Source organism: Oncorhynchus masou, chromosome 1, assembly GCF_036934945.1.
Source record: "Oncorhynchus masou masou isolate Uvic2021 chromosome 1, UVic_Omas_1.1, whole genome shotgun sequence".
Lineage (NCBI taxonomy): Eukaryota > Metazoa > Chordata > Actinopteri > Salmoniformes > Salmonidae > Oncorhynchus > Oncorhynchus masou.
This window is the reverse complement of record NC_088212.1, coordinates 25,035,103-25,058,769: the sequence shown is the minus strand read 5'-3', so window position 1 is coordinate 25,058,769 and position 23,667 is coordinate 25,035,103. Positions and strand designations below refer to the sequence as shown.

The 23,667-nt window shown below is 41.2% G+C and overlaps 3 protein-coding genes across 7 annotated transcripts; all 3 read left to right on the top strand.

The window, feature by feature from the left end:
• Window positions 1-894: 894 nt before the first annotated feature.
• Window positions 895-10,809, top strand: LOC135540164 (malectin-like). Its single transcript, XM_064966595.1, has 6 exons — window positions 895-1,062; window positions 1,414-1,666; window positions 2,697-2,875; window positions 3,101-3,277; window positions 5,448-5,505; window positions 5,840-10,809. The coding sequence occupies exons 2-6, from the start codon at window positions 1,459-1,461 to the stop codon at window positions 6,085-6,087; spliced, it is 870 nt and encodes a 289-aa protein (XP_064822667.1). The 5' UTR covers window positions 895-1,062; window positions 1,414-1,458; the 3' UTR covers window positions 6,088-10,809.
• A 550-nt stretch (window positions 10,810-11,359) lies between these two features.
• LOC135540181 (protein unc-119 homolog B-like) lies at window positions 11,360-15,228 on the top strand. Of its 3 annotated transcripts, XM_064966648.1 has the most exons (7): window positions 11,360-11,708; window positions 11,894-12,007; window positions 12,624-12,732; window positions 13,263-13,435; window positions 13,750-13,783; window positions 14,355-14,466; window positions 14,971-15,228. In XM_064966648.1, the coding sequence occupies exons 1-6, from the start codon at window positions 11,471-11,473 to the stop codon at window positions 14,437-14,439; spliced, it is 753 nt and encodes a 250-aa protein (XP_064822720.1). In that variant the 5' UTR covers window positions 11,360-11,470; the 3' UTR covers window positions 14,440-14,466; window positions 14,971-15,228. The 3 variants fall into 3 exon arrangements, with proteins under 3 accessions (XP_064822720.1, XP_064822712.1, XP_064822728.1); XM_064966640.1 differs by having other exon boundaries at window positions 11,361-11,708; window positions 14,355-15,228; XM_064966656.1 differs by having other exon boundaries at window positions 11,364-11,708; window positions 13,750-15,228.
• On the top strand, window positions 15,066-22,831 carry LOC135540172 (protein CUSTOS-like). Of its 3 annotated transcripts, none has more exons than XM_064966615.1 (8): window positions 15,066-15,154; window positions 15,509-15,788; window positions 20,264-20,413; window positions 20,588-20,618; window positions 20,748-20,846; window positions 21,700-21,764; window positions 21,863-21,962; window positions 22,111-22,831. In XM_064966615.1, the coding sequence occupies exons 3-8, from the start codon at window positions 20,284-20,286 to the stop codon at window positions 22,472-22,474; spliced, it is 789 nt and encodes a 262-aa protein (XP_064822687.1). In that variant the 5' UTR covers window positions 15,066-15,154; window positions 15,509-15,788; window positions 20,264-20,283; the 3' UTR covers window positions 22,475-22,831. The 3 variants fall into 3 exon arrangements, with proteins under 3 accessions (XP_064822687.1, XP_064822698.1, XP_064822678.1); XM_064966626.1 differs by having other exon boundaries at window positions 20,249-20,413; XM_064966606.1 differs by lacking the exon at window positions 15,509-15,788 and having other exon boundaries at window positions 15,073-15,154.
• The last annotated feature ends 836 nt before the right edge of the window (window positions 22,832-23,667 follow it).

Below are 23,667 nucleotides of genomic sequence, written 5' to 3'. Positions count from 1 at the left end.
TTTTTTTAGCTGTAGATCTCGGCTTGTTTTTTGATTGCCAAAGTGATCTTGACTCAGAAAAGGTAGGTGACCACTGATCTAAACCATCTTTGCCCAGAGAGCCCTCATATTAAATCTAAGCGTCAAATGTTACTACGGCAACGTTATTGGTTCATTCATTCTTTTTTGACAAACCCAGGGTGCACTGCAAGCACGCTGCGTTGGACTCTCCTGATTGGCCAACATTTCAGACATCAGTTGCGTTCCAGGTCGTCCATATTGTAGTAGCGCTGCGTCGATTATCAGATCACAAAATGCCTGAGAGAGAGTTTTAACTTATCGAGAGCCACGTTGTTTCGTATAATATTAATGTTCTTCCTGAGAAGTTGACACTTCTCCTAATATTGTGAAATTGGATCATCTGAATACTGCACAACCACAAAAAATACGACCTGGAATAGGGCCATTGCATTACAGCCGTTTAAACCTTTTTTTTGAGGAAATTGATATCACTTTCATCCTTCAAGTTTGCACAAAATACATCGCATACATGTGGACTGCAAATGTCGTTTTTATGAAATTCGTATATACATTCTATTCTAAATGTTTTATTTTCGAAGATGAATACAATTACGAATAACTCCCATTAGGTGTATCTTTCACCAGCATTTTTCCAACTAAACAGCTTTGCATCAAACAGAACCTTAGCTCGTTGATATACATTGGTGGTATGGATTGTATTTGATTCGTGAATCCGATGCATTTCTATGAATATGCTAAACTCTCTCTTTATATTTATATACATAGAGAGAGAGAGAGAGAGAAAAAAAAAATGTTAAATAATGCCATTGTGATTGGTTGTCACTTCAGTCATTCATTTCCTCTCAACAGTGAACCAGCAAGTTCACACCCTCTCTCGCCTCAGCCTTCATGCACTGTGTGTGCATCTGAGGAAATCGACGTCAGTCATACCGGTTTGGCAGAGAAGACTAAACGATCATTGCTGTAGTGTAGATTGTGGACTTCGATTTACATCTTGAAGCAAACCGGGATAGAAGCAAGTTGCACCAAAGATTTTGCAACGTAAGAACCTCATATTCCGCTAGAGCTTCTGGGAACGTTGATGACCGAGCATTAAGTCAGCTAGCAAGCCACATAGATAGCTTTTAGCTAACAGATGAGACTGCCAACTCTAACTAGTTATAGTGAAGGCCAACGAGGCTGTTCGTTTACCTGAGAATATTTGAGATTTAGCCATGTTTAGTGGTTGCGAACATTTGCCAGCTGCAACCATTCAGCAGTCATACTTGGCTAATGTTAGTTAGCTACCTAAATATATTTGACTACCTTATCTGGGGAGGGGGTGGGAGGGTTTTGTGCTGTCATTTATGCTCGTTGGCTAGCTAGCTACAATTGATGCCTTCTCTCACACAGCTTCCTTGGGCCAACTCGTGTGTGTCTGCTTGCACCAAGCTGTGTATGGCAATGCGGCGGGTAACGGTGCCATTGGTCGCCGGGCTGGTCGTGGTGGTGGTGGTGTTGTCGCTGCTGGCTGAACACTGTTGGGCGGATGGTGGGGGCCTTGCTGAACGAGTTATCTGGGCAGTGAACGCTGGAGGGGAAGCTCACACAGACATGCATGGTATTCATTTCAAGAAGGATCCATTGGAAGGAAAGCTTGGGAAAGGTGAGTATGTAGGCATGGCTGGGTCATCAAAATGGCTCTATTAGATTACTATTTTCTGTTAATAATAGCGAATGTGACTGCTAAATTGAATTGAACGCCATAGACCGCTAGTCTGTGTGAAATTAGCTATAATTGTAGCCATTTGGCTAAAAGCAAGTGAAATATTTGCTTCTGCCAGAGGGTGATCATATGGTTGTAGAGGTGTGTATTTTCCATAAAGAAGATATTTCAAGCCAACTCATGCATTGTTTTGACTTCTGCTATTGAACCGATTTAACCCAATGAATAGTCAGTATTAGTAGTGCTGTCATTTGGTTCATTTTCGAAGGAGAAGCTCAACATCTCATGGAAGAATAGTAAACTTAACTGTGATGTTTATTTTATTTTTATGTAACCTTTAACTAGGAAAGTGATAATGACTGATATTCCGAAATGTATTTCTTTAAAATCAATTGGAAACTAAAAACATGAGCAGTTAAAATGAAAGTATATTGAGGTAAAGAATATATTGATGACATTTCTTGTTTGATGAATTATAGCCACTATGCTTAGTTCCACTGCATGTTCATAGATTTTTTTAAACACACTTCATTCTGAAGCGACATTTCATATTGTTTCTGACATCCATCCCAGTAAAACTAAAGACCAAATGGGTCTGTCTGCAAATAGAAACCAGACAGTTAAGGAAACATTGACACTTGGCACAGGTATCGCCTCTCACTTGCCAGAACAGATAAGTCATGAATATTTTAACATGCCAAGCTATTGTTAGCCAGCAAGTTTGCATCTCACATTTTTAAACGGACCTTATCAGCCATAAAATGCATGTGCTATTTTCCTGGTTTTCACCGTTTGTGTGCGAGTACAGAAAATAAATGTATGCAGCCATCACTATACTGTTCCAGTACATGGGTAAGCAAATGGGCTTGTATTATGTGAGCTTATGTAAGGAGTGTGTTGGGTGCATATGTGACAGAATTGCTTATAAATCGACAACATAGTGAACAATCTACTCTGTATTTCCCTCTAGCTTCAGATTATGGAGTGCGTCTGCCCATATTGCGCTCCAGTCCCGAGGACCAGATTCTCTACCAGACAGAACGCTACAATGAGGATACTTTTGGCTATGAGGTGCCGATTCGTGAGGAAGGAGACTATATACTTGTCTTGAAGTATGCAGAGGTCTACTTTGCTCAGTCTCAGCAGAAGGTACCACTTGGCTTTCCAATCAAATCATCAAAATATGTTTTCAGTTTAGATCTCAAAGTTATCACTACTGTAAACAGTAAATCATAGTAACGTTATTCTAATTTTGCCGCAAATAATGTTGTTCAACTTAGATATTGTTAGTCTCCAAAAAAATACAGTTTCCAACAGATGTTTTATTGCAAGTTAATTTATTAGTAATATATAAATACCTTTGACATTCTACAGGTATTTGACGTGCGTCTTAATGACCATGTGGTGGTGAAAGATCTGGATATCTTTGAGCGGGTGGGTCACAGTACAGCTCATGACGAGATTGTGCCCTTCTCCATACGCCGCGGTAAACTGAGTGTTCAGGGGGAGGTGTCCACCTTCAACGGCAAGCTCACTGTGGAGTTTGTCAAGGTGAGTTGACACAACCGAAGTGTGCCACTGCTCAATGTTTTCTCCTCTTCTCCTGGCCCATTTAAAAAATCAGATGTGTCCTCAAATTAAAGTCGAGCACTAAAGTCATGATTACCTGCACACAACTCTGAATGTACAGTCGTGGTCAAAAGTTTTGAGAATGACACAAATATTCATAACACTCCAGCCTTGAGTGTTGACAAGGCTGGAGATCTCTATGTCATGCTGATTGAGTTTGAATAACAGACTAGAAGCTTCAAAAGGAGGGTGGTGCTTAGAATCATTGTTCTTTCTCTGTCAATCATGGTTATCTGCAAGGAAACACGTGCCGTCATCATTGCTTTGCACAAAAAGGGCATCACAGGCAAGGATATTGCTGCCTGTAAGATTGCACCTAAATCAACCATTTATTGGATCATCAAGAACTTCAAGGAGAGCGGTTCAATTGTTGTGAAGAAGGCTTTAGGGCACCCAAGAAAGTCCAGCAAGCGCCAGGACTGTCTCCTAAAGTTGATTCAGCTGCGGGATCGGGGCAGCACCAGGTGTGAGTGCATCTGCACGCACAGTGAGGCGAAGACTTTTGGAGGATGGCCTGGTGTCAAGATGTGTAGCAAAGAAGCCACTTCTCTCCAGGAAAAACATCAGGGACAGACTGATATTCTGCAAAAGGTACAGGGATTGGACTGCTGAGGACTGGGGTAAAGTCATTTTCTCTGATGAATTCCCTTTCCGATTGTTTGGGGCATCCGGAAAAAAGCTTGTCCGGAGAAGACAAGATGAGCGCTACCATCTGTCCTGTGTCATGCCAGCACTAAAGCATCCTGAGACTATTCCTGTGTGGGGTTGCTTCTCAGCCAAGGGAGTGGGCTAACTCACAATTTTGCCTAAGAACACAGCCATGTGGGTTCGCACCCAGGCTCTGTCGTAACCGGCCGCGACCGGGAGGTCCGTGGGGCGACCCACAATTGGCCTAGCGTCCGGGTTAGGGAGGGTCTGGCCAGTGGGGAAATCCTTGTCTCATCGTGCACCAGCGACTCCTGTGGCGGGCCGGGCGCAGTGCCCGCTAACCAAGGTTGCCAGGTGCACAGTGTTTCCTCCGACACATTGGTGCGGCTGGCTTCCGGATTGGATGGCGCTGTGTTAAGAAGCAGTGCGGCTTGGTTGGGTTGTGTATCGGATGACGCATGACTTTCAACCTTCGTCTCTCCCGAGCCTGTACGGGAGTTGTAGCGATGAGACAAGATGATAGCTACTAAAAACAATTGGATACCACGAAATTGGGGAGGAAAAGAGGTCAAATTCAACAACAAAAAACACAGCCATGAATAAAGAATGTGAAAGTGAAATATTTGCTTCTGCCAGAGGGTGGTCATATGGTTGAGGTGTGTATTTCCCATTAAGAAGATATTTCAAGCCAACTCATGCATTGTTTTGACTTCTGCTATTGAATCGATTTAACCCAATGTATAGTCAGTATTAGTAGTGCTGTCATATTTGGTACCAACACATCCTCCGAGAGCAACTTCTCCCAACCATCCAGGAACAGTTTGGTGAAGAACATTGCCTTTTCCAGCATGATGGAGCACCTTGCCATAAGGCAAAAGTGAGAACTAAGTAGCTCGGGGAACAAACCACAATATTTTGGGTCCATTGCCAGGAAACTCCCCAGACCTTAATCCCATTGAGAACTTGTGGTCAATCCTCAAGAGGCAGGTGGACAAACAATAACCCACAAACTCCAAGCATTGATTATGCAAGAATGGGCTGCCATCAGTCAGGGTGTGGCCCAGAAGTTAATTGACAGGATGCCAGGGCAGATTGCAGAGGTCTTGAATAAGAAGGGTCAACACTGCAAATATTGACTCTTTGCATCACCTTCGTGTAATTGTCAATAAAAGCCTTTGACACTTATGAAATGCTTGTAATTATACTTCAGTATTCCATAGTAACATCTGACAAATATCTGAAGACACTGAAGCAGCAAACTTTGTGGAAATTAATATTTGTCATTCTCAACTTTTGGCCATGACTGTATGTTTGTTTATACCTTTTCTGTGTCACTAATCATTTTTTTTGTGCAAATAATGGTAGGACTGTATTTCTCTGTATGTTCATTTGACACATGGCTTTCTCTGCTGTGAACTGATAACCTGCCCTTTTGTTTTCTTAGGGTTATTACGACAACCCCAAGGTCTGTGCTCTGTATGTGATGAAGGGGACATTAGATGGTGAGCCTCATCAGTCTATTAACAGGAGAATATTCGGCAGTGCCAGTGAAAAATAGCATTTTCTAAGATGTTGTCTAAATTCTGAAATTATTTAAAAAAATTGTAATGGAATGTTGTATTACAAAATGATTGCGCTCTTCTTTTTTTTATCTCACATTCCTTTTCAATAACGTTATTCATTGGCTGCTCAAACAATTAATTGTATGCACAGTCTAGTCTAAAGACATCACACCCTCCTCAATGTATTACCTCTAAGTTCTGCATGAAATTAATTTCACTTAACCATATCTTTAAACCCATGATCTCTCCCATCTCTATATTTTGTGCATCTCAGATGTACCAAAACTTCAGCCTCACCCTGGACTGGAGAAACGTGAAGAACTTGAGGAGGAGGAGGAAGAGGAGTCTGAGGCAGGAGAGGAGGGTGGTAAGAAGAGTACCTCGACAGCTCCCAAGTACAGGGTCCAGTCAGGCCCCAGAACACCAAACCCGTATGCGGCCGACAATAGCAGCCTCATGTTCCCTATCCTGGTGGCATTCGGGGTGTTCATCCCTACACTCTTCTGCCTCTGTCGGCTGTGAGAATGTAAAATAGAGGGGGAAACGGAACATGATGGACAAGAGACTGAAGGGGGGGAAGGGGGGGCAGACAAGGAAGAGACACAAGGAAAGTCTAGGCAAATAGACAGGAGTGAGCACGAGAGCCAATGGCGTTAAGTGGACAAAAAAGAGACAACAAATTTGGAATGCAGTGCAGGTGACAGAATAAAATGCCTTCCTCACTAACTTTAAGGTCACACAGAGAAAAAGGGATGGAAAGAGTGAGTTTGTGTGTATTGTACATCTTACACATTTCCACCATGTTGCAAATTACCACATCACAAAGACATGATCTCGCATGAGACAGGATTGACCACTTTCGAAGCAGGTTTGTCTTGTCTTGTAGGAAGAGGCTGGGACTATACAGAGGGGTGCTGAAATGTGATTGGCTGTCCCTCTTTATAGATGAGTATGGCTTTGGATGAGGTGTGGCTTGAAGTGAATGCAGATAGGCTGCTATGGTGATCAACAAAAGTCAGGCCCAGTATTTAGTCAGAGATGATACAGGAGATAATATCCAGAAAATCTATTGATTCTTACAAATTTGGAAATTGGAAGATGTTTTAGAGAATGTGTGTTTGGTGGAGATTGGAGGGGACAGTGGGAGACGGTTGCCAATTTGGCCAATTAGGCATTTGAATGTTTTTGCTTGCTCTTTTTTTACTTTATTTTTGGGCTTGATTATCACCAAACTTGCTAGTGTTGTAAAGCTACAATTTATTTGAGCTTTTGATACAAAGCTGTGCCATAATTTGTTGAGAAACAACATGCTAATAATTTCAACAAGTCTGTACTGTTACAGCCTCCGTCTATTCTATGGCGGAGAATTGATGTTTCATGTGCTGTTTGAAAAGAAGGCTGATTGTGTTTTCACATCTAAGGTGGATTTCACAATTATGTTGCATAATGTGTTTAAAAATGCATGTGTACCTTCATGGGACTATACCATGCTGTGCTGTTTCATATAACAATGCAAGTTTCCTCAAATGTGGTCACAGGTAAGAAGTCTACTTGTTGTGCTGGCATGCATAACTGTCTGTACTAGCAGGTACCTTTTGAGACAGCTAGACTATAGAGTTATCAGAAATTGCAGGGCTTGACATTTAACATTTTCAGCCACTTGTCTTCCAGTGCTTGAAATTAAGGGTGTCCTGTTGTCCCTGGGACAATAAATGTCTATGGTTCAAAACAGAGGAAAAAAAGCAATGAGGCTGATACAACAGATCAGACCGTTTAGCTTAATGTTGATTTAAGTATTATTTCTTCATATTATATGCTCAACAATGTGCACATGGCTGTGCTATCTGGGAAGGTTCCAAAATGCAATTGGCGGGAAAACAGTTGCCAAAAGTGCACTGCACGTGTGAGTGGTTTCATGTGACAGAGATAAAAAAAAATATCTGTTAGAAATTAAGAAAGAGGGGAGATCTAAAGATGCATCAACTAGCATGGGTTACTTATATTACTAGGATTATGCCTTTGGCTGCTCGACAATAAAATATAAATGTGAAAACCAATAGAACATTTGGCATGTTAGGTGTTTAAAATAATTACTTCAACATTTCTATGGTTGTATTTTGGCTAGGCTACTTTTAAACAAGGTAAGCCATGCTTCATAAATTAACATAAAACATCCAGGTTCTAAACAAGTTTATAGTTAATGCTGACCACCTCTGCTCAGATTCAATGTGGGTGATGTGTGGTGCGCAACAGGCATTGTCTCCGGTCTTGTGACCATTTGATCTGAACAAACCATGCCTCGCCTTTAAACGTTAATGTTAAAATGACTGATGTTTGCCTATATTTATGTAATTAACAGTCTCATTAAAGACTTTACGGAGCCTCCCTCATGTCAGCATCGGTTTGGACATGAAGCTGCAGCCAATATGCATATCACCTAGACTTTGACATGTTGGCTTTTTTTATTTATGTACATGAAAAATAGATTTAAATGTTATTCCAATGTTGGCCCCTCTGATTTAATTCTGATCTGAGTAATTGTTTGATATTGTGCAAAAAAAACATTTACTTGTCCATTCAGAACTCCAAATCTATATTTTTCTTCTCTACCTTTAAAAAAAAAATGTGCAATTTAAAAAAAACTTGTCCCGGACAAGAGGACAAGCCTTAATGTTCGAGCCCTGGCGAGTTTGAATCCTTTGAGGGTTTACATGGTATTCAATCACATTGATGAAACCCTCTAACTTGTATGTGTTTTCCACTTAACGGTACGTTAGCTTGGTTTGCATCGGGTGAAAGGCCACCTCTGAAAGGTTATTTGAAATAGTACAGAGTGATTTAGTTAGTTACTTTGCCAACATTGAGGGACCTGGTAATTAAACAAATTCTCAAGCAAGTGGGACAGGTCCGTTACATGTCTGAATTGTCACAGAGATGCATGTAGTGTAGTCCTTTGTCATGGTCACTGCCTTTTCCATTCATGGCTGTGCATGCCTTCTTTTGATTCACCAAAGTGTTTTGTGTTGTAGAATTTTGTTCTATAAAACTCCCAGTAATCCTCTGTTCATAACACTGTGATTGATATAATTTCATTTTTTAACTCAATATGTTGGTGCTGGAGTGATGATTAAGTACTAGGTCAAGATATAACGTAAAAATCAGAAGTTATCCCAATACAGTGTGTCATGAGAATGAATAACCGGAAGGGCCTATACATTTTTTGTTGTTGTATTTATTTATGTAAAGTCCTCATGGAAAAACTGCTGGATTCTTTTAGTATATTGGAATATAAATGTAGGACTTACGTGTGTGTGTGTGTGTGTCAGCTATACATAGCTACACAGCTACATAGAAGGTTAGAAAGTGAGGGGAGTTGGAAAGAACTAGTTGTTACACAACTTTTACTAAGGCCAACCAAGATTGTCAGTGGTAGCCTAAATTGAAACTGGCTTTGAGTAGAAAGCTGAAGAGCAGCCTTCTTAACAATGATTATATTGCATTAAATTGTGATTCTTTTCCCAGAGAAAAGTGTTTCTAAAAGCCAGCTCCCCAAATTAGTTTGAAAAGTGTGCAGTCAGTCAAATCAACATGATGTATAAACAGTGGGCTTGCACCAGTCTTAATTATGATCTATATTTATCTTGCACATGTGAGTATCTATAGATGTGTGTACATGTTTCACTATTGGGAATATTTTCCCTCTTTCCCATCTCTCCATGAAATATTATTTTAAGTTTAGGCCAGTTTATTATTATTATTATTCTTTTTTTTTGTCTGATCCCTTTGATTCCTTTCTGAAGCTGTTTTTAAAAAACTTGCCTTAAAGTGGACCGCAGCATTTTGTTATTACTAATCTCTAAGGTGTTCCACGGACATATCCATATGTCCTTCAATACAGTTAGCCTGGAAGTCAGTAGCTGCATGTTTGCATTGTTTTTGTGTTTATCTAACTGCCTCTGTATCAGGAACAAAGCTCTTTCCATGAGGGAAAAATCTTTTACCAAGCCTATTACACTTGCCTCTCCACACTTGTCATTGGTTTTATACTTGCTGAATACTTGACAAATAGATTATCCAGGTGTTATAAATTCTCCCTCACTCTTGTGGTTCCCCCTCCATGTTCCATGCTGCTGGAAAACAAGGGAGAGGTTACAATACTTGGTCAGCTGATAGTTGTTTGATTTGTTTTGTATAAAAAAAATACATTTACAAAAAGAAACAGTCTGTATCGAATAAGAGAGAAGCACCTTTGTTACTTATTTGAAAAAAATGGAGAGAAAAGTTTATTTAATTCAGTACCAAAGTTACAATCTTTTGTTGGCTTAATTGAAATCGCTACACAGTTGCGTGTGTATATACTGTAAGGTACAATATTACACTTATTGTAGTGTGACAGCGGTTATTTTCTAATCTAAATATTGTTACTATTGAGGTGTTTTTAATAGTTAATTTTAAAGAAGACTGGCATTTCTGCTGGGGATAAGTTACAACGGTGGCACTGTAGAAAAGAAAAGGTCTTGACTGACCACACTGACTGTCAGGAAGAGAGGAGTTGATGAAGCATGGACATTTTTACATGTATAGTTTAAGAAAGGGGTTTAATCTGAGATATTTGCTTAATGATTAAAGGATTTGTAGCTTTTTATTCTTTCTCAGGATCTGTTTTGTTTGACTTTTTACCAGGATGTTTTAGTGGTGTGACTACTTGGTTTATTTTCAAAGCATTTGTCTCATTTGTTGTGTGTACATTTTATTTTAATTGAATCCCTGTTGCCTTGAATTTGAATACAGTTGTGCATTATCATTGTCAGCTTTGAGGTTCCTTTTTTTTTGGTGTGCTTTCGATTACTTCATTGGATATTTTATTTGCCCACCAAAGTCCTAGTGTGCAAAAATCCTAACCTTACTTGAGCTCACCTAAGATAAGAACCAAATACTTGCTACACCACTCTCCCATTAGCCCTACTGAGGTGCAGACGGAACAACCATACACTCTTGTGCAGTCCATGCACAGTCTTATGAATTAATTAGTGTGAATGTGAAAGAAAGCGATCAATGTCAATAAGGAATCCTACTCGACTTATTGATTTCTCCCACCCCATGAGGGCTTCATGCAGCAGGTGGACTGATGGAGTCCTTTGAGATGCCCCCTCCATACTCAGTTGTGGCTCTACAAATAACATCTAAGTGGGAACTGCTAATAAATGCTGTCTCTTTTTTAAATAAATGTGCTATTTTATCTAACTGGTGTTCTGGCAAATGTTTTCCATATGATTTATCTCATGTTTTACTATCCTTGGGGTTATTGTAGTTCACCTCATGTAACTGAACTGTTCAACATGCTGTATCGTTGAGATACTATAGTCATAAGTAATGGGGAACACCTCGAAGAAGATTGAGATATTTATATTGGGGTGACATGTAGAGAGAAATGACAGTAATGCAGATGAGAGATGTAAGAAGAGACGTTATATTTTATATAAATGTAGTGCATGGGCAAATTACATAAGTATGGTCAAATTGCTCAATATACTAATGAAGTTGGACCATACTCGGCTGCGCGTTCAGCAGAACACAACGTTTTGGAACGTTAAGATATAAATATATGTAGAACAAACATGTCTCTGACATGTAGATCAAGGAATCATGTCGGCTCAATTCGTGGCATTTCTATCTGCAACTGAACGTGACCGCTGGTGTTCTAACTGGAATTCAATTTACTCGCTACGTTTCTAAACAGTCCGCCCTACTGGTAACTATGGTAACCACCTAGCGTTTCAAGCCAATTACAATCGACTATTCTCAGCATATGTTCTCCGTAGAGACGCTTCGCCATCTTGAATTTAGTAAAAGTTGCAGACAGCCATCGACACAGTCGCCTTAACAAACACAAAACAACAAAGATATGAGCGGCTCTAACTCTCGAAACAAGACTGCAGCCACAGTCAAAGGACCGGACACCGATATCGGCCCAACTGCAAATTCCAGGGAGCGAAAGTCCGGTGGAGGTGTACTGAAGAGACTCAAATCGCGACGAAATCAAACCGATAAACAGCGGCCTGTTATTACAGAAGAAGAGCTAAGGGCGCTCGGAAGACACATCACACCGGACGAAGTCCTTGGTCTGCGTGCTGTTACACGGGGTATGTATGCCGGCGTTGATGGGATTTGGATAAGATTCAAGTTAATGTATTCTAGCTAACGTTCCCTTTGTTAGTGAACTAGCGAGCTAAATTTGCACCAATGGTTTGAGGTAATCAAACAAAGAATCCGTAAACACACCAGATTCCCTGTCTGTATGTGCTTCTAACTACGAATTTCCTTCCAGATTATCTATGTAAACCTGAGGACAATGTCTACAATATTGACTTCACACGTTTCAAGATTAGAGATCTGGAGACTGGGACAGTGCTCTTTGAGATTGCTAAACCTCACAACTGTGGTAAACTCAAATGTCTTGCCCAGCATGAAGTTTCAACTTTTCCACCACACTTTGGCACAGCATAAATAGCTTGGATAGGCCACATCTTAAAGGTAAACTCAGCAATATGACATCATTATACACATTGGAGCGTATTCCTACTTATAGAAATCAAGTCCGGGTCACTGTCAACTTGAACAGGGCACCAGGCTCAATCTGTAAAACAGCCTAGTTGGAAAAACCACTGCTGACGGTGCACTCATGTTATTAGGTTGGGGTACAAAACTAATGCTCAAATCTGCCACTATATTTTCAATTTCCAATGATGACTTGCCTCATTAGAAGGTATAAATGAGAATGCCCATAGTCTTGGCAGATTTTAGCATTAGTTTCGTAAGCAGGAAGTTGCCCCGCTGTGTATGATGTAGTATCGCTAAGTCTACTTAGAAGGGCCCAGACCAAATGAATCAGTCTATTATTTCAAGTAAGGCATAACACAAGCCAAGTTATTCACCCTATGATAATTGATGTAGTCCTTACACAGATGTTGTAGATACAATTTTAGGTTGAAATCAGAGAATGACAGTTTGAAACTTATTTGGATGTCAACTACATTTTAATTCATGTTCTCTATCAGACCCTGAAGATGAGGAAGAAGAGAATGGAGACGTAGACACCAGTGCTGGACGCTTTGTGCGGTATCAGTTTACGCCGGCCTTCCTCAGACTGCGGACTGTTGGTGCAACGTAAATCAGTGGATTAAACAGGAAACACCACATGCATTATCATTATTAGAAATCATATCACTCGTAGTTGAAAAACCACATACTGTGATTATACTTAAATGTTTCATAACATATGTGCTTTCTGCTTTTCAATATGGCAGGCTTACCTCAAGCTCAAGTATGCTGTTAGCACCGTCAAATTCAGTACAGGTCCATTGCTTATAACTCAGCAGTTACTTATGCAGATGAATCATGATCTCAGTTTCATGCTCAATTTCATTTGCTGGTGTGGCTTTGCAGCTCTGGCAACCAATCCAACTGTGGTTACAGAGACGATTTGGCAGAGCCCTGACACCACACTTAATGCTTTTCTCCTAAAGTTGTTTTACATGGCTGGCAACAATACAATTGAAATCATCCTTGTTTTTGACTTTTAGAAATATAGATGGTTAATGAATAAAGCTTCAATTCTAGTAGCTTAAGCCATTTCATGCAGCTATGTTCAGCATGTCCCAGTATCTCAAATGCCTCTCTTTCTTCCCCGCTTTCAGTGTCGAGTTCACCGTGGGGGACCGGCCTGTTAACAGCTTTCGCATGATAGAGAGGCATTATTTCCAGGATAAAGTTCTCAAGAACTTTGACTTTGACTTCGGATTCTGCATCCCAAACAGCTGCAACACTTGCGAACATATCTATGAGTTTCCCCAGCTCCCTGAGGACCTCAGTAAGTCTAATAGTAGTAGGAGCGCACCAGCAATGCCCCCTCTCACTTTGTCCATCATCTTTGTTTTAGCCTGTGTCCTACAAGCTAAAGTTCAGACTGGCCACAACATAGCTAGCCAAGTCTGTATACTATACACATCCATACAGAGCCAGCCACTCAAATTGTAAGGTAAGTAATGTACTAGACAGTCACATGGATTCCCTTCAGGAGTAATTTACTGTAAGCCAGGCTAATGTGCATTCTGCTGTTCCTTATGAAGTTATTTCCAAACTGAAATCCCTTGTTTTGTGTTTTTCCCTCTCTTTCTTTTAAAGTTTGCCTAATGGTGGAGCACCCGTATGAGACCAGGTCAGACAGCTTCTACTTTGTGGACAACAAACTGATCATGCACAATAAGGCAGACTACGCCTACGATGGGGGCGAGTAGTGCCTGAATATTAGCGTCTTGTGTGCAATGCAACGCAGCGGTCACATTGCCCCAGAACACAACCACAATATAGCCCTTTTGGGAACAGGAGTATACTTCCTCCACTTCAGACATTCCAACAAACTTTACCAGCCCCAGGTTTGGGAAAACAGGACCATGTCTGCCTTCAAAACAAGTTGATCATTTATTTGTTACCTCGTACCCCTCTGTTGCTGGGACTCATAGGAAACTTTTGTCAATCACTCTTTTGTAATGTTGAACATGTTTTTTTTTTAAATCTTTTCGGACATTTAAATGGTTACTTTTAATACGTATTATTTTAATCTGCCTTGAGTTAGTTAGTTCAGTATTTGTTGCAATATCCTTGTTTTTGTTGGAATACATTTAGGCATATCTTGTGGGTTTGTGTAACTAATCAGCCTAATGATCTAATACACTCATTCGAATTTAATAATTATTAGTTTCAATTTCTCAAGTTGTCATTTTTTTCAGGGTTGCCATCTCCCTGGTGAAAGGCCAATCTGTTACCAAACGGCTCTACAGAGGGAATCTGGAACTTTACATGATCCCAAAGTGAATGATGAATACTGGATATTTTTAGCCCGTAAGATGAATACTGGTTGAAGTTGAGCATGTTGTTATTTTGTCTATACAACAATAGTTGACAGATGGCAAGCCAATTACAACTTTTTGATGCCACCTAATTTGATTGAACAAGTAAATACATTTGTGCTACTCATTGTGCTCTAGTAACAATCATTATCCTTTGCTGTGTCTTTCCTCCTCAGATAGTGGGCTAAATATTCAGCTGTGAGACTAACAAATGCTCCATGACTTAGAAATCTTGCCTTGATAGAAGCTGTATTATTCATATTGGGTGTCCCATTTCACCTCTAGCTGTATATACAACCAATAATCCCTGTTGGCTATGAGACATTTTTGTATTAACTGCCATTGGTAGTAAGTCACAGATGGCACCCCTGGCCTTTTTAAGTTGTTAGTATTTGTGACAGTGCTGTAAATTTACTTGCAGTGTGTTTGTGCCTGCTGGAGTGATACTGAGCCTCCCAACACTAAATTAAACCTCTCTGTGGGCCTTTGTATTCAGACTGTTAAACTCGAGGCTTTGTGTGTGAGAGAAATCCCTGTCAAGTCCAGCTGTCGATCAGCTGTGCTCCGCTACACATCTCCTCCAACACTCATCAACAGTAAAAAGAAGGCTGGAAGAGATTTTGTGGGTAAAATACTTTTCAGCTATGAAATGATAACTACAGGTCAATGCTCAGTGGAAGGTATGTAATGATAATCACTTTCTAGACTTGTGATGTGTATTTTTTTTTATTAAAAATGAGTTGCTGATGGAAAATTGTGATGGCATCCACCATTATAAATTCTGTATTTCTAATAGCGCCCTCAAATTGTTAAGATGGCGCCAAAGAAAATAGCTGACGTTTTACATGCCCGTAACCAATTGTGCTGGGGTTTTGTGTGTGTTTGTAACTTCAGTAAAAAAAAAATGTACATAATGTTGCTGCTACTGTCTTATGACCAAAAATAACTTCAGGACATTAGAACTGGGATTGCTCACCATGAACTGGAAGAAGCTTTTTCCTTTAACGAGATATAAACTGCTCTCCTTTGAACAGGCCCAGATCCCTGTCATTTGCTTGAAGAAAAGACAGAGGAAGCAGATCGGTCTGTCTTTTGAGAATCCGTAGGCGAGCGAGTAAACTCCCACTGCCATCAATTCTACTTGCTAGCATGCAATCACTGGAAAATAAAATTGAAGACTTACATTTATCATACCAACGGGAAATTAAGAACTGTAATATCTTACGTTTCACCGAGTCGTGGCTGAAAGACGAAACGGATAATATCAAGCTGAGGGATTTTCAATACACCGGCAGAACAGAGAAGCTACGTCTGGTAAGACAAGGGATGGGGGTGTGTGTCTTTCTATCAATAACAGCTGGTGTGCAATGTCAAATATTAAAGAAGTATCAAGGTATTGCTCACCTGAGGTAGAGTACCTTTTGATGAGCTTTGGACCACAATATCTACCAAGAGTTCTCATCTATTATTTGTAGCTGTCTATTTACCACCACAGACCGTTGCTGGCACTAGGACTGCACTCAATGAGCTGTATACCGCCATAAGCAAACAAGAAAATGCTCACCCAGAAGTGGTGCTCCTAGTGGCCGGGGACTTTAATGCAGCCAAACTTAAATTGGTTTTACCAAATCTTTACCAGCGTGTCACATATGCACCAGAGGGGGAAAAAAACTCTAGACCGCCTTTACTCCACACACAGAGATGCATACAAAGCTCTCCCCCGCCCTCCATTTGACAAATCTGACCATAATTATATCCTCCTGATTCCTGCTTACAAGCAAGAACTCGAGGAGGAAGTACCAGTGAATCGCTCAATATGAAAGTGGTCAGATGATGCGGATACTACGCTACGGGACTGTTTTGCTAGCACAGACTGGAATATGTTCTGGGATTCATCCAATGGCATTGAGGAGTATACCACCTCAGTCATCGGCTTCATGAATAAGTGCATCGATGACATCCTCCCCACAGTGACCGTATGTACATATCCCAACCAGAAGCCATGGATTACAGGCAACATCCGTATCGAGCTAAAAGCTAGAGCTGCCGGTTTCAAGGAGCGGGACACTAATCCGGATGCCTATAAGAAATCCTGCTATGCCCTCAGACAAACCATCAAAAAAGCAAAGTGTCAATAGAGGATTAAGATCGAATCATACTAAACCGGCTCTGACGCTCGTCGGATGTGGCAGGGCTTGAAAACTATTACGGACAACAAAGGGAAACCCAGAGGCGAGCTGCCCAGTGATGCGAGCCTACCAGACAAGCTAAATACCTTTTATGCTCGCTTCGAGGCATTCAATACTGAAGCATGCCCGAGAGCACCAGCTGTTCTGGATGACTGTGTGATAATGCTCTCAGTAACCGATGTGAGCAAGACCTTTAAACAGGTCATCATTCACAAAGCCGCGTGGCAAGATGGATTACCAGGACGTGTACTCAAAGCATGCACGGACCAACTGGCAAATATATTCAACAACATTTTTAATCTCTCCCTGACCGAGTCTGTAATACCTACATGTTTCAAGCAGACCACCATAGTCCCTGTGCCCAAGGAAGCGAAGGTAACCTGCCTAAATGATTACCGCCCCGTAGCACTAACTTTGAAAGGCTGGTCATGGCTCACATCAACAGCATCCTCCCCGGATACCCTAGACCTACTCCAATTCGCATACCGCCCCAACAGATCCACAGATGATGCAATCTCTATTGCACCCCACAATGCCCTTTCCGACCTGGACAAAAGGAACACCTATGTGAGAGTGCTGGTCATTGACTACAGCTCAGCATTAAACACCATAGTTCCCACGGAGCTCATCACTAAACACCTCCCTCTGCAACTGGATCCTGGACTTCCTGACAGGCCTCCCCCAGGTGGTAAAGGTAGGCAACAACACATCTGCCACGTCTAATCCTCAACACTGGGGCCCCTCAGGGGTATGTACTTAGTCCCCTCGTGTACTCCCTGTTCACCCACGACTGAGTGGCCAAGCATGACTCTAACACCATCAATAATTTTGCTTATAACACAACAGTGGTAGGCCTGATCACCGACAACGATGAGACAGCCTATAGGGAGGTCAGAGAACTGGCAGTGTGGTGCCAGGACAACAACCTCTCCCTTAATGTGAGCAAGACAAAGGAGCTGATTGTGGACTACAGGAAAGGGCGGGGTGAACAGGCCCCCATTAACATCAACAGGACTGTGGTGGAGCGGGTCGAGAGTTTCAAGTTCCTTGGTGTCCACCTCATTATCACACTATCGTTGTCCAAACACACCAAGACAGTCGTGAAGAGGGCATGACAAAACCTTTTCCCTCTCAGGAGACTGAAAAGATTTGGCTTGGGTACCCAGATCCTCAAAGTTCTACAGCTGCACCATTGAGAGCATCCTGACCGCTAAATCACCGCCTGGTATGGCAACTGCTCTGCATCTGACCGTAAGTCGCTACAGAGGGAAGTGCATACGGCCTAGTACATCACGGGCCAAGCTTCCTGCAATCCAGGACCTATATAATAGGTGGTGTCAGATGAAAGCCCATAAAATTGTCAGACTCTCCAGTCATCCAAGTCATGGACTGTTTTCCCTGCTACCGCACGGCAAGCGGTACCGGAGCTCCAAGTCTTGGACCAAAAGGCTCCTTAACAGCTTCTACCCCCAAGCCATAAGACTGCTGAACAATTAATCAGATGGCCACTGAACTATAACATTGCCCCCCCCCCCATTTGTTTTCTACACTGCTGCTACTCACTGTTTATTATCTATGCAAAGCAGTAGCGTGCCGTGGTTCTGGGGCCTGGGCCTTCAGTGAAGTCCCACACAGTCCCACCCAAATTAATCCACCTCTTATTACCATCATTATGATGCCATGGCTCTAGACACTATACATTTAGACAGAAACGCAGTATAACCAGGTGTTGCGTCACCTTGAAATTGACATTTTTATTCAGAGAATTACAGGGGAAGACTAGAATACCTTTTCATTGTGCAGCTTCGTTGCCCTGCGCACTTGTTCGTTGAGCTGTAGATCCACTCGGGTGGCCCCAAAAGTTTTTAAAAGCACCATTGTTTGTAAGTGCCCAGCTGTATTTTGGTGTCTCGTTGCTGCCTTGGTTAGACAACTCAGGTTTGCAAAGCCAGTGTGGCTCCAAACACCAAATTGATCACTTGCAAATAATAGGCATTCCCAGCAGTACAGTTTGCAGTGCTTCTCGGAGCCTGTCTTTGTAGCGTCGGCTTTGTAGCGTCGGCGTCTACCTCTCCCGACAATGTCTAACTTTTCTTGAAAAGTTTGTCTTGAGAATGGCGTTATAATTATATCCTCGACCAAATCGATATCTTCTCCTTCCACCATTGTGGGTTGAAAAAACAGAATAGTAGTAATTCGTTGATCAATTTCAGTTTCCTAGTTCTGAGACCTGCCCATATAGGACCTGCCTCTCAATATTGGTAATCCAATCAAAAGACGTGCAGGCACTACGCCTGTTAGCTGGCTCCTGTGTAACACTGGAGCCAGCCAGCAGGCGTACAATAGCCAACTCTAAAGCTGATTGGTTGACACTAAATTTTAATTTCCATTCACTTTAAGCTACAAGCACCCAAACTGTTGATTCTGAAGGCCTGAGGGCAGATTTTAGACCCCTGGCAACACATGATGGCTGAATATGATTGGATAAAATATCTAACATAAAGACCAGCCCTCCAAATCTCAACCTGTGGCTGGAAGCAGTGCAACCAAGAGGAACGCTATGAAATGAAGAGTGTAACTCTTACTCTGGGGAATAATTTAATACATATTTGTGGGAAAATATATTTAAAAAAAATTATATTCTGATGATGTTTAGGCCAGCAGAGAAGGCCTTGCTGGCCCTGATGGCCCACCACTGATGCAAAGTCACTTCACCCCCACCTACATGTACAAATGACCTCTAACCTGTACCCCCGCACACTGACTCGGTACCTGTACCACCTGTATATAGCCTAATAATTGTGTTACTTTTATTTTTTATTTGGTCAATATTTTAATAACTCTTCTTGAACTGCATTGTTGGTTAAGAGCTTGTAAGTAAGCACTTCACGGTAAGGTCTACACTTGTATTCGGAGCATGTGGCAAAGTTTGATTTGAAATTAACACTAATTATGGATTTTACAAAATGGTCGCTACTGATATTTTTCACTTTTATTTAGTTCGACCCACATACTGAGTAAATTGAAACCCCATTGATTTTTATTGAACATATTGTACTTTTGCCTATAGATGAATGTGTTTTTTGTCAGACATCTCAGTGACTACAAAGTATGGTGTCTTGAATGTTACATTTCAGGAACCATAGACTCTATATCAAATACTATTGTCTACATCTTTGGATGTCTACTTAGTGAGGATCTGGTAAGAACTAGAAGCCCACCTAACATTACCTTTTATAATCTGCAGAACGAAGGGGAAATTATCAAAAGTAATTGAAGAAAAATGTTGGTTTCACTCGTCAAACACTAACCATTGTAGCGTGCTGGTTTGCCCTTGTCGCCGCTAGTTACCACAGTCACAAAGTTATAATTATGGCTATACCACGTCCATTTCTACAATTTATCATCTTAAAATAAGATTTAAACCAAACCTTAACCACGTTGCAAACATTGTGCCTAACCTTAAATTAAGACCAAAAACCTAATTTGTGTTTTTATAAATGTTTACGATACATAGCCAATTTGGACATTGTGGCTGGGGAACTTGTGACAACCGTTTGCCCTGAAATAATTCATTACCCATAGTGCATTGCTTTGTAGCCACACGTGCTCGATCCAACATGTCAGCGCCTGTTGGGACGATGTCCGAAGACTCAAGCAGTGAAGATGAAGATCTAGAACATTTTAAGGAAGCAGCTTGGAGTTTTGGCACATATGGAACTAATGGCACACACAATGCCAGCCCGGCAGGTAAATTCGGCCAAAGTTTAGTGTACCTTTGCTTTAGCTAAGACCCAGAATGTAGTTATCTAGCTAACGCTAACGGAGATGGCTAGCTAAGTGTGTGAAATCTTGAGCCAACGAGCAAATCTATCTTTCTCCAAAACGACAGCAACGTCCTAACAGTAACTACTATTGTTTTAGATGGGGTAAGCAATGTCAAGCAATCCCGTCGGTAAGTTTTAATTTACTCTGAAATCCTGCTATCCCATCTATTTTTGACTCATCATGAGTAGAGGTTTTGTATCAAGCTTCGCTTTACCAGCTACGCTTATACTGTTTTGTGATATACCATGGTCAACAGTGTGGCTGTATCTAAACATGAACATGATGGGAACGAGTTGCAGACGATCCCGGAGTTCCGTGCGCACGTTTCAAAGAAATTAGGGGCTCTGCTTGACAGGTATTTATTTTATATTTATTTATAAATAAATATAGATTTTTGCTTCTATCAATGTATTTGCGTTATTTCCAATCCCCCATATATTTTTGAGCTAAATATATATACACTTTTTATTTTAGAATATAGCTTTATTATTCTCTGCAAACCCTACCACCCCTCCCCCAATTGGAGTAAACTAATAAACAATAATACTTAGGCTTACCTTCAGTTTACACATACTCTACACATTTTACAGACAATCTATTTTACAATAGTTATATATATTTTTTTTTTTTTGTCCTGGCCTTCCTCTATTTCTGAGGTCAATCCAGTTTGATTTCTATTGTAACTGTGCTATTTTACAAAAGTTCTGAACCTATATACTTTTTACAGACACCATATCTTTTATATTTGTTATCTTGTTGTTATTAGTCCCACCCTTCAGTTCCATTCAACCACTCCTATCTATCCCTTAACACCATCCATTTTGGATGTCTATTTGCCATATATTTTTCAACTGTGCTGTGATGCTTCACAAAAGTGCCAAACCTTTCTATTCTCATCGTTTCTACAGATTATAAATGAATGAAACATTTTTTTCTAAAATAATTATTATAATATTGATCGATTTACTATGACTTCAAATCACCCAGTATTGCTATCTGCAGCATTAGTTCTAGGTAAATGTTGCAATTCTTCAGCCATTTCTGGACCTGACAGGTATTTCTTATTTGTCATGGGAAAATGTTAATAAACATCAGTTTTACTATTTTAGCTAGCTACATCAAACTGTTATAGCCTTTGCCTCATGTTACCATCACCTGTCTACTTTTCAGTCGCCTACTTTAATCCAACTTTGAAATTTGATGTTCAGTTGTATTTTAGTGATATCTGCAGAAACATCAAGACCCTGCACAGAGTCAACCAAATGTGAAGATGGTGAGGGTTTATCCATAAATTGGTTTGCATTGAAACCGGTACAGTAATTACAAAATGTGTGATGTAGATGCTGGTTGTGGTCTTGATCTTATTTCTAGGTTTTGAAGGTTTCCGGCTGTTCACCACATCTGTCCCAGGAGAGTTTACCATTGATCCCCCTCCTCCTCCTGTAAGGCGCAGGCCCATCCCCAGCTCAAGGTGATGCTTGTTCTATTTAGGCCTGGCCTTTTAACCATTGGGATGTGTGAGGTGGTTTGATGTCACCTTCATTTCCACGTTGGGAGGAATCCTTATACAGTAGCATTGCATACTGTAATAAATGTTTGTTTCTGCAATGTTATTTTAGTGACAGTGACAGTGAAATGGAGATGAGACTGAGAGAGGCAGCAGTGTCAGTCACAGACCTCCTATCATCAGCTCTCCCCAGCGAGATTACACATTCCCTGCCGGAGTCCCCCAGCTCAGAGAAAATGAAGAAGAACAACAACAACAAAGGAGAGGCAGAAAGAGAGGACCATAATAACAGCCCTGTCCCAAAGAAAAATAAGAAAAGGAAAGCTCTCCAGGGGGAGTGTGGAGAGGTAGAGCACTGTGGAGAATCCTCAACTAATGCTAAATCCTATGAGGAGCAGAAGAGGCCAGGAGAGGACATTCTACCCCTGAAGAAGAAGAAGAAGAAAACAAAGGCACCGATGAAAGATGAAGTATAAAAGCACTGAGAGACTTGTGTGCTGTTATTTGGGATGTTGGCTGTTTGTTCCATACTTGTGAGACCTGTTGTACTTGGGAATCTTATCACTGATTATAAGATGGTCAGGTCATACACTTATATCACAGCAATTTTGTACTATGTAGATTGCATTCCAGAAAATAACAATGTGATCTTTCAGAAATGTGAAATAAGTCTTTCACAAGATATTTGATGACCGTTTTCTCTACCCAAAACACAATTTGTTCTATGCCTTGTTTTGTAAAGAACGTTGTTTACACTGAATTCGACTTACATGTAAATTTATGAACAGGACACTACAATCCTTTTTTATTAACAATTCTCTGTTGATAACGTACACACTCTGGCCAGTTTATTTGGTACAATACCCTGTTCACAAAAATTGATCACTTGTACAGACAGTGAGTCACTTGGCTGTGGCTTGGTATATAAGACGGGCATCGAGGCATTCCGTTTCTGTTCAATTGAATGTTAGAATGGGCAAAACGAGTGACCTAAGCGACTTTGAGCATGGTATGATCATCTGTGCCAGGTGCACCGGATCCAGTATCTCAGAAACAGCCACCCTCCTGGGCTTTTGACAGACAACAGTGTCTAGGGTTTACAGAGAATGGTGCAACAAACAAAAACATCAGTCAGTGGCAGTCCTGTGGGCAAAAACAGCTTGTTGAAGGAAAATGGCAAGAATTGTGCAAGCTAACAGGCAGGCCACGAATAGACATATAACGGCGCAGAAGGGCATCTCGGAACGCACAACTTGTCGATCCTTGCCACGAATGGGCTACAGCAGCAACCACACTGGGTTCCTTTCCTTATCAGCTAAAAACAAGAAGAAGCGGCTCCAGTGGGGATGCCATCACCGACAAATGCTGTTGTATTATGCTGATGGCAGAGTCAGGATTTGGTGTAAGCAGCATGAATCCACGGACCCATCCTGCCTGGTGTCAACAGACGGGTGGCGGTAGTGTACTGGTGTGGGGAATGTTTTCCTGGCACACGTTAGGTCTCTTGATACCAATGGAGCAACCAGATACTCCGACACCTAATAGAATTCATGCCCCAAAAAATTCAGGCTGCTCTGGAGGCAAAGGGGGTCTGAACCGGCACTTGATGGGTGCAGTGCTTCATTTCAGTTAGATCTTGCCAGAACAGGATCCGGCACCTCTCCGTTTT

Excerpts from the sequence above, each read along its gene's own strand:
- LOC135540164 (XM_064966595.1), top strand. The coding sequence starts at position 1,459 with ATGGCAATGCGGCGGGTAACGGTGCCATTGGTCGCCGGGCTGGTCGTG. Across the intron at positions 2,876-3,100 it reads TTGCTCAGTCTCAGCAGAAG|GTATTTGACGTGCGTCTTAA; the intron begins GTACCACTTGGC and ends GACATTCTACAG. Across the intron at positions 3,278-5,447 it reads TCACTGTGGAGTTTGTCAAG|GGTTATTACGACAACCCCAA; the intron begins GTGAGTTGACAC and ends TTGTTTTCTTAG.
- LOC135540181 (XM_064966648.1), top strand. The coding sequence starts at position 11,471 with ATGAGCGGCTCTAACTCTCGAAACAAGACTGCAGCCACAGTCAAAGGA. Across the intron at positions 11,709-11,893 it reads TCTGCGTGCTGTTACACGGG|ATTATCTATGTAAACCTGAG; the intron begins GTATGTATGCCG and ends ATTTCCTTCCAG. Across the intron at positions 13,784-14,354 it reads GAGCACCCGTATGAGACCAG|GGTTGCCATCTCCCTGGTGA; the intron begins GTCAGACAGCTT and ends CATTTTTTTCAG.
- LOC135540172 (XM_064966606.1), top strand. The coding sequence starts at position 15,124 with ATGATAACTACAGGTCAATGCTCAGTGGAAG. Across the intron at positions 15,155-20,263 it reads AGGTCAATGCTCAGTGGAAG|CCACACGTGCTCGATCCAAC; the intron begins GTATGTAATGAT and ends ATTGCTTTGTAG. Across the intron at positions 20,414-20,587 it reads ACACAATGCCAGCCCGGCAG|ATGGGGTAAGCAATGTCAAG; the intron begins GTAAATTCGGCC and ends CTATTGTTTTAG.